Source organism: Borostomias antarcticus (genome assembly GCF_949987555.1).
Source record: "Borostomias antarcticus genome assembly, chromosome: 19".
NCBI classification, from domain to species: domain Eukaryota; kingdom Metazoa; phylum Chordata; class Actinopteri; order Stomiiformes; family Stomiidae; genus Borostomias; species Borostomias antarcticus.
Genome location: NC_140252.1, coordinates 19046940 through 19056939, shown reverse-complemented (window position 1 = coordinate 19056939; position 10000 = coordinate 19046940). Strand labels below are relative to the sequence as shown.

At 51.6% G+C, this 10000-nt stretch overlaps 1 protein-coding gene across 1 annotated transcript in view; it reads right to left on the bottom strand.

Annotated features, from left to right (window-relative positions):
* The window catches only part of fn1b (fibronectin 1b), a 33910-nt gene extending 31615 nt beyond the window's left edge, over positions 1 to 2295 (bottom strand). The window contains exons 1-6 of the mRNA XM_084453615.1: positions 1978 to 2295; positions 1682 to 1807; positions 1211 to 1348; positions 996 to 1127; positions 508 to 645; positions 63 to 215 (exon numbers count right to left, since the gene is read on the bottom strand). Of these exons, the coding sequence (XP_084309741.1) occupies positions 63 to 215; positions 508 to 645; positions 996 to 1127; positions 1211 to 1348; positions 1682 to 1807; positions 1978 to 2125 (835 nt within the window). The 5' untranslated portion in view covers positions 2126 to 2295. The remainder of the gene's footprint in view (positions 1 to 62; positions 216 to 507; positions 646 to 995; positions 1128 to 1210; positions 1349 to 1681; positions 1808 to 1977) is intronic.
* Positions 2296 to 10000: the final 7705 nt, after the last annotated feature.

Genomic DNA, 10000 nt, shown 5'->3' with positions numbered 1-10000 from the left:
GTGGGGCGAGGGGTGAGGGGCGAGGGGTGGGGGGCGAGAAGGGTGGGAGGGGGGAACCTCACCCTGGCTGGAGGTCTGCGTCTGCCTGTCACACTTCCACTCCCCGCGGCCGTTCCCTGTGCACAGGCAGTTGAGGGAGTGTCCCTGGGCGTCCACCTTGGTCCAGGTGTCCCCGATACGGTACGCCGTCTGGCTGTCCTGGTCGTTACAGCGGTCTGGAGGGGGAGGGGGGGGGGGACGCCAGTGGCGGTTAGAAAGGGGGAAGACTAGTGTGTGTGTATGTGTGTGATGTGTTTGTGTGGGTGATGTGTGTGTGTGTGAGTGTGCTGTGTGTGTGTGTGCGTGCGTGTTTGTTAGTGTGCGTGTGTTAGTGTGTGCGTGTGTTAGTGTGCGTGTGTTAGTGTGTTTGTGCGTGCATGTGTTTGTTAGTGTGCATGTGTGTGTGTTAGTGTGTGTGTGTGTGCTCGTCAGTGTGTGTTAGTGTGTGTGTGTGTGTGGTGCTCTCACTCCTGGAGGAGCAGGTGATGCGCCCGTTGCCCTCCCCCAGACAGGTGCAGTCGATCATCATCCAGCCCTGGTAGCGCTTCTCCCACGTCTCGCCAACCATGTAGGAGGCCCCGCCCGCGTTGTCATAGCAACGCTCCGCTGCGTGGCCAATCACGGGGAGAGAAGAGGAAAAAATTTAAAACAAAAAAAAATATTATCAGCAGTTTCAACAAGTCGCGGAAAACTCCAATCGGTTGTGTTTTGCACTGTGATGTACCCAACGGAGCATGTCCGTTAATTATTTACTATCAAATCAAACAGAAAGGACCCTCAAATGTTGGACTCTGAGCTGTGATTCAAAATGTTTACTAAGGACTTCCCACGGGAAAATCAGTTGAAATCAGTTCTGTTTGGTTACAACCGTGGCTGAGGCCCTATGCCTTCACACACCCACTCATACCAAGGGACGTAGGCCTGTTCCAAATGACCCCGTGGAAACCGTCACTCACCCACGGGCTTGCAAGTCCACTCTCCCTTGTTGTTGCCGAGGCACACGCACTCCAGCATGTAGTCGCCGGTGTCGTGAGGCCGTCTCCAGGTGTCCCCGATTTTATACGACTGAGCTCCCTCGTGGCAACGGTCTGAAAACAGCCAAAACGTATAAATACCAGAGCCTTTCCAGAAAAGGACACTAAGAAACAGTTACCGGTATCAGCGAACTCACTGGCGATGCTGCAGCTGATCTTGGCCCGGCCAGAGCCGAGGCAGGTACAGTCCCATATCATGTTGTCTTTAGGCCTCTCGTAGGTTTCGCCGACACGGTATGTGCGGTCGTTGTATTTGTCATAGCAGGACTCTTCCGCTGCAGGAGACACAAGAGATGATCTCTGATCAAATATGTAACTTCGATGCGCTTTGCGTAAAGGTCGAATTAACGGACAGCAGTGCGCACTAGAGCGCGCGGCGCACTTTACGCAAAGAGAAGAAATTAACACCCAATAAAGACTATTTCAGATCCCCTGACTAAAAAAACCCCACTAGAAATACCACGAAAAACTTTTTAAAAAATAAGGTGAGTCGTGACTCGTTGGTCAGAGAAGTCCGTTGGGTTTTTTGGAAAAAGGATTAAGGGCGCGTGGACACACGAATGGGCAAACGGAACTTTTTCAGAGAACAAAATAACGGTGACTTTTACCTTCAGGTTTGGTTTTACATTTGATCCCCGCCGCTCCCAGGCACGTGCAGAGTAAAATGCTCCCCCGGTACTGCTTCTCCCACTGCTGGTTGAACCGGTACGAGCGACCGTTTTCATCACAGTCGTCTGAAAGGAGACACACAATAATTCCCCAAAACTTGAAGAGTTCATCGTCGTTTTATAGGGAAAATTATAGGAAACAACCACTTGAGCCTGGAAATTAAATATTAAATTGATTCTCAAAAAAGGGGGGAAAGTTATCCTCTTTTGATGCAAACAAAACCTAGTCTACATACCTTGAGAAATGTGGTCTGCGTGGCGTAGTTCGGGGTAAACCTGCTCTTGAGCTTGTCTTTTGCTCCTGCCTTGGTTCTTTGGCATACAGTGGACTGCGCTGCTTACGCACAGCGCAACCAGCAGCCCTGTGACCGGACTAACGGTCATTTTGGTCAATCTTAAGAGGTGAGGGGGAAAAAAAATCCACTTGTTCTTCGCAGAAAGAGAGAAAATGAGGATGCCAAAAGTTTATCGTTACTGTGCGTAAATGTCCTCTGTTTTTCCCCAAAGTACCGCCGCTGCTCGTACCAGCGGTTTGTTCGGCCGCCTTGCTTGCAGCCGATGAGACAGGCCGTCCGGGGGGATGCGGAGCCTTATATAGCACCTGGAGGTCGCTGGAGGGGGAGGGGCTTTGCAGCTTCAGGCGCAGCCCACTGCACCAAACAGGATCATGTGAAAACCGCGACCAAGGGGAAGATGTTACAGCTCCACCCCTGGTCTTCCATCTCCATTCAGGGGGGGGTAAAAAGTTCACCAACTAAGGACCTTGGACAGCTTGACACGGGACACTCCCCAGAGCTCTCCTATTTACACATGAAACAGAGCCAGCACTTAAACTCCACTCAAACCATCCGTCTTATTGTCATACTTTTAAGCCCGGATTTTGACGGGCTGTTTTGGTATTAGCTCACACCGAGGACATGAACAGCAGTAGCCCTATCAGTCAAATCAATCAAAGCTTTATTTGTATAGCGCATTTCATACCCAGAGGCAACACAATGCGCTTTACAGAGAAGAAGGGAGGTGGGCATACGTCCCACCCCTACATATTCCAGAGGGAAGCAAAAAAACAGTATCACCCAGGGGTCAGATGTGAGCTGTAGCCATACGCAGATAGAAGGGCCAGGAGTTATGAAATCTGGACAGTGTTGGAGGACTGACAGGAGGATGCGTCGGTGTTATGAGGGTGTTGTCCAGTACGATCCATGCGCTTTGCCTCCCCCATCCCTCACCCCCCCTCACCCCTCTCTCCATACCCCCCCCAACCCCACCCCTCTCTCCACACCCCCCCACCCCTCTCTCCACACCCCCTCCCTCCCTCCTCTCTCTGTCCACCTACATCCTTCTCTCCCTCATCCTCTCCTCCTTCATCAGCTGAGTCACACGACAGAACTTCTATTAGCTTAGACAGTACGTCAGACCCAATGTGTGTGTGTGTGTGTGTGTGTGTGTGTGAGAGAGAGAGAGAGAGAGAGAGGAGAGAAGGGAGAGAAATATACTGTATTTTCCTCTCGATTCCCTTTATCTCCCAGATGTTACTACTTTATCATACAAAGTTATACAGTTTTCATATTAACTATTGTATAGAGCATCACCTTGGACATAAACCATATGATTCCTTACTCCACACAAAGGACAGGACAGGATACTTGTCTGGCATCAGTCCCAGAGAGAGACAGACAGAAAACACCCAACATTCACTAGTCACACTTGGTCTTCTGTGGTGTCAAACCTTCTCCCCAAACATTGATGCACTCTGATTCATGTTTCAGCTGAATGAGGAAGTGTTATAGGTGAAGAGAGAGAGAGAGAGACAGAGAGAGAGAGAGAGACAGAGAGAGAGAGAGAGAGACAGAGAGAGAGACAGAGAGAAAGAGAGACAGAGAGAGAGACAGGGGGAGAGACAGAGAGAAAGAGACACAGTGAGAGACAGAGAGAGAGAGACAGAGAGAGACACACAGAGAGAGACACACAGAGAGAGACACACAGAGAGAGAGACAGAGACAGAGAGACAGTGAGAGACAGAGAGAGAGACAGAGAGAGAGAGAGACAGAGAGAGAGGGAGACAGAGAGAGAGAGACAGAGAGAGAGACAGAGAGAGAAAGAGACAGAGAGAGAGAGAAAGACAGAGAGACACAGAGAGAGAGAGAGAGAGAGAGAGAGAGAGAGAGAGAGAGAAAGAGAGACAGAGAGAGTGAGACAGAGAGAGAGAGAGACAGAGAGAGAGAAAGAGAGAGAGAGAGACAGAGGGAGAGACAGGGAGAGACAGAGAGAGAGAGAGAGAGAGAGATTAGGACCAGGTCTGTGGCGTGACTGATGACACAGAGGTATGACTTGACGAAAACACAGGCGGTCGGTAAGTTGTTCACCCATGTTTTTATGTTTAGTCTTCAACTATACTGTATGTACTGTACTTCTTGGTCAGGTTTCTGGTAAAATATATTTTAATCACAGTAAGTGACAGTAAGTGACAAACCTGGTTAAATAAATGAAATGAGTTGGCCCAGTGTAGTGTGTTTGTGGGTGTGGAACCGTGAGTTGAGATACACCGTTGTGTTCCAGTAATGACACAGGGAAGCCTTGATGGACGCTCAGGTGATCGCTAAGTTTTTCACCCTTGTGTTTCGTCGCGGTTCTTGTTTGGTCTGGTCTGAACTTGTCTGGTCTGAACTTGTCTGGTCTGTTCTGTTCTGGTCTGGTCTGGTCTGGTCTGAACTTGTCTGGTCTGGTCTGGTCTGAACTGGTCTGGACTGGTCTGGACTGGTCTGGTCTGGTCTGGTCTGGTCTGGTCTGGTCTGGTCTGAACTGGTCTGGACTGGTCTGGTCTGGTCTGGTCTGGTCTGGTCTGGTCTGGTCTGAACTTGTCTGGTCTGAACTGGTCTGGTCTGGTCTGGTCTGGTCTGGTCTGGTCTGGTCTGGTCTGGTCTGGTCTGAACTGGTCTGGTCTGAACTTGTCTGGTCTGGTCTGGTCTGGTCTGAACTGGTCTGAACTGGTCTGAACTGGTCTGGACTGGTCTAGTCTGGTTTGTAGTTTTGTTTTTATGTTTAGTCTTCAACTATACTGTATGTACTGTACTTCTGCCCTTCTTGGTCAGGTTTCTGGTAAAATAGATTTTAATCACAGTAAGTGACAGCAAGTGACAAACCTGGTTAAATAAATAAAATAAGTTGGCCCAGTCTAATCTGTTATGTAATGACACAAAGGGATGACTTGATGAAAGCTCAGGCGGGTGCTAAATTGTTCTCCCTCGTGTTTCATTGCGGTTCTGGTCTGGTCTGGTCTGAACTGGTCTGAACTGGTCTGAACTGGTCTGAACTGGTCTGGTCTGGTCTGGTCTGGTCTAGTCTGGTCTGAACTGGTCTGGTCTGGTCTGGTCTGGTCTGGTCTGGTCTGGTCTGGTCTGGTCTGAACTGGTCTGGTCTGGTCTGGTCTGGTCTGGTCTGGTCTGGTCTAGTCTGGTTTGTAGCTATACTACCACAAGTATCATGATAATATGACTGTATTTTTTCCACTGCACTTTTGTTGTATTCCTCCTCGAGCTCGACTGTTGAGTTTTATGTTTACTCTGCAACTATATATATGTACTTCTGCCCTTCTCTGCCCGTCTCTGGTAAAATAGATTTTAATCTCTGTAAGTGACAGTACGTGACAAACCTGGTTAACCACGGCTAAATGGTTCAATAAAATAAGTTGTCCCAGTCTAGTCTGTTTGTGGGTACGGTACCGTAAGTTGAGAAGCACTGTTGGGTTCCAGTAACTGGACCCGGTAGAGTGGAGTTGGCACTGCAGTGAAGCAAGTTCCCAAACAGACAAGAGAGCCAGAACATGTTCCCTGTGTTTTTAATACCGGGAGTGAATCACCCAGCTCCTCACAGAACGCTGCCGGCCAATGAAATCACAGTTTCCAAACGGTGACACAACTCCGAGCCTAGGAGGATGGGGGTGGGGGGTTGGGGGGGGGGCTCAGGACACAGATTTGCGCATGTTAACATTATGTAGAACAGTACCAGGACTCTCTGTCCAGGTCTTACGATGTCTAGTCTAAACACTCATGTGTCGACGGACATGAATGCGCTGTGTATATCCAAACACGCTGCAATGACAGAGGAATGTCGAAATGGATGCAAAACATAAACAAATATGCACAAATACCCCCACTTTATAAATGTGTTATAAAACGGTAACGGCCATGTCGTGCACGCGCTGTGATGTCACGGCTCCCCCCCCCGAGCACGACCTCATTTCCTGTTGCGGGTTAGGGTTAGGGCCCGGTGGACCTGTCAGATTGATGGCCTGTCCGTGGTTGAGGCCCGTCGGCCGTTCTGGCTTCTGTCACGGGTCGTGACCCCCTGGACCAGGCTGAGAGACGGCATCAGCTGGTCGTTTATCAGAAGACCTGGTCTCACTCTAAAAACCACCCCTACACCTCCGTCTACACCTCTCTCTCTCTCTCTCTCTCTCTCTCTCTCTCTCTCTCTCCATCTCTCTCCCTCTCTCCTTCCTTCTCCTTCTTTCTCTTTTTCTCTCTTTCCCTGTCTTCTTCTTTCTCTCTTTCTATCTCCATGTTCTTCTGCCTCTTTCTCTCTCTGTCTTCTTCTTTTTCTTTCTTTCTTTCTCTTTTTCTTCCTCTTTCTCTCTCTCCTTTCTTCCCTTTCTCTCACTTTCTCTCTCTCTCTTTGTCATCTTCTCTCTCTCTCTCTCTCTGTCTCTCTCTCTGTCTCTCTCTCTCTCTCTCTCTCTCTCTCTCTCTCTCTATCTCTCTCTCTCTCTCTCTCTCTCTCTCATGTCTATCTGTGTGTGCCCTGGGCCCCGAGGCCCCTGGGAGTCTGGTGCCGGTTGGTAATCTGCGGTTTTGCCACCTCTCCTTCTGCAAACGGAGGAACGGACAGTTTGGCTCACCCCCCCCGCCCCCCCCCCCCCTCCAACCCCCCAACCCTCCTCTGCCAGCTGGCCTCCGTGGAGGGGTGGAGGGATGAAGGGATGGAGGGAGGGAGGGGTGATGGGATGGAGGGAGGGAGGGGTGGAGGGATGGAGGGAGGGATGGAGGGAGGGGTGGAGGGGTGGAGGGAGGGAGGGGGGGGTGGAGGGGTGGAGGGAGGGAGGGGGGGGTGGAGGGGTGGAGGGATGGAGGGAGGGATGGAGGGAGGGGTGGAGGGGTGGAGGGAGGGAGGGGGGGGTGGAGGGGTGGAGGGAGGGAGGGGTGGAGGGAGGGGTGGAGGGATGGAGAGAGGGAGGGAGAGAGGGAGAGAGGGAGGGAGGGAGGGAGGGAGGGATGGAGGGGTGGTGGGATGGAGGGAGGGAGGGAGGGAGGGGCGGGGTGTTGGGAAGGCCAGGGGGCTGGAGGGTCTGGAGCTAGCGAGACCCAGCAGGTCCCCGTTACCTCGGCTGCTCCTACCGGCTGACTCATGCTCATAGTTACCCAATCACAATCTGGATCCAGATGTTCCAGGGGATAGGCGAGCGTACGCAAGAATAATGTCTAATGTATCCTGTAGCTGTTATGTTCAGTCACCCTGTCCTATGTCGCCTGTAACAGCGTATGCCATTGCCCTATAGTCAAATTCCTAGTTTGTGTGAACATTAATACAGATCTTGAAACGTCAAAAAAGAAAGTAATGTTATCACCTGAATAGCAGCGTAGCTTACTGACGCTGAGACCAACAGGCGAGTGATTCCATCTTGTTTTCTTGTACAGAAATACGTTCCCTCAGTTCTACCCCACGAGAGCCCTTGGTTCTGTTAGCGGTTGATAACTCAGTTGTTGACCATACGCAGATAGAAGTGCTTGGAGTTATGAAATCCGGACAGTGTTGGAGAACTGGCAGGAGGATGTATTGGTGTTATGAGGGTGGTGTCCAGTACGATCCAGTCAGCCATCTGTAGGTTCTGGAGAATCAGAGAACGGCCGCGACAGACGACGTAGTGTCAATTAGAATTGTGTCGAATAAAATAAGCTAATTGAAACTAAGTTTAGAAACGGCTGACCTAGCGAAAGCGCTATATGGAGCAACGGCGTGCGAAAGGGTCAGCCCTGGACTCGCCCCGGCCGGGTCATTCGTCAGCGCCCAGGACTGAATCAGCCACAGAGAGGAACTGACTGAACTTCTGCACTGGATGTGAAATACGTGCGCCGGTCTGGTCCCGCCGTGACGCGAGTTCAGAGGTCGCCGCGGGGGAGAGGGGGGGCACGACCTCTGGCGGGCTGGCAGCTGTCCCGCAACAACACGTCGACGACGACGACAACAAACGCCGTTGCCGTGGTTACCTTTACTGGAAGGCGGCAGGGGTTTTGCTGAGTGAGCGCCTGAAAGGGGTTGAGTCACAGTCAGCGAGGCCGTCGGGGGGGGGGGGGGGGGGATAGGGAAGTTTGAAGACGCACGTAAACACACACACACACACACCCACACACACACACACACACACACCCTCTTCCCAGCCACACCCTAATGATCAGCTGACATCCATATAGCCCAGAGAGAGAGAGAGAGAAAGTGAGAGAAAGGGAAGAAAGAGTCTCAACACACGTTTAAAGCCGTGTGTTCTTTTACTACCTCCCTTCTAACCAGTCGTGTGTGTGTGTGTGTGTGCGTGTGTGTGCGTGTGTGTGTGTAGCTTTATCCAGCTATTTCAGAGACTGCTGAACTGTGCTTGCCCCAACCATCTCCCCACCAAACGTAAACACTCTCTAGCCCAGAGCTGCCCCCCAAACCGCCTCACACAGCGCCTGGGGGGCAGAGCTGCCCCCCAAACCGTCTCACACAGCGCCTGGGGGGGGCAGAGCTACCCCCCAAACCGTCTCACACAGCACCTGGGGGGCAGAGCTACCTCCCAAACCGTCTCACACAGCGCCTGGGGGCCACAGGCTCGTTCTCCAAACCAGCGCTCTTCTTGTTATTGGATAGGGACTTAGCACCAGCCTGGGACTAGCAGATATCCCACAGTGACAGCAGTAGTCAATGATCTATTCCCTGTCCACGCCGTAGTGTCATTCTGGGCCCCTCCCCTTTTCCACACACCGCTGTGATTCCTCTGACTGCGCAGGGGTGAGGTCATGACGTCCATGTTTGAACCATTCCATTTGGATTCGGTGTCTCCGGCCTTGGTCTCTGGCGGACTTCCTGTCGGGGGTGGGGCGAGTCGTGTCGCGGCGGGCTCTACGTGACCGACCGACTGACACCACGGGGAATGTTGGGAAATGTGCCCTCTGAAGCCACGCCCTCTGAACACACCGGCGAGGTGGAAACGAAGTCTGTGTTTTCATACCGCTGGCTGGAAATGAATGAAGTGTGTGTGTGTGTGTGTGTGTGTGTGTGTGTGTGTGTAAGAGAGAGAGAGAGAGAGAGAGAGAGAGAGTGAGTGAGACACCAGCTGTTTACTTTTCCTGTAGACAAGTACCAGGCTTGATCAAAGGCCGGTCATACCTATGTGGTAGGGGTGTGTGTGTGTGTGTGTGTGTGTGTGTGTGTGTGTGTGTGTGTGTGTGTGTGTGTGTGTGTGTGTGTGTGTTTGTGTGTATTTAGGGGGAGGGGTGTTTTAAAGTAATGGGGTTACCCAAATCCTGTGCACTGCATGAACACAGAGAAGGAAAACATTCATATACATCTACGAATAGAAAAAAACACACACATGCACACACTCACACACACACACACACACACACACGCTCCATCCCTCATGGGAAAAGAGGAGTGGAGAAGTGTGTGTGTGTGTGTGTTTGCGTGTGTGTGTGCATGTGTGCACATGTGTGTGTGTGTGTACGAGGAGAGAGGTCTGCGTCTTGTTTACCGGTCTGTGAGGAAGTAGCTAGCTGCTTTTCTTAGCGCTGCGCAGAGTTTCGCGGACGGGCCCAGTATTTGAGAGGTCTGTGAAAAACGCTGGCGCTGTTTCCTGTTGTGTGTGTCACAGCAGGGGGGGGGGGGGGGGGGTGGTGGGGGGCGTGTCACAGCAGGGGGGGGGGGCACGTCACCCCGGAACCTTCTTGTCGTCGTTCATCAATGTAATGAAGCTCTGATTAGAAGCGTCGCTGACAAAGGTGCTGATATTCACACACAGGCACTTACCAAATGACTTCCTGTAAGCTGGGTAGGTGTGTGAGAGTTTGTGTGTTATGTGTGTTCCCGTGTGAGCGTGTGTGTGTGTGTGTGTGTGTGTGTGTGCATGCGAGAGTGTGTGTGTTTGTGTTTGTGTACATGTGTGTGTGTACTCACTACCTGTGGTCGGAGTCTGAGACGTGCCTAACCATGCCCCCCTCGCCAAAACCT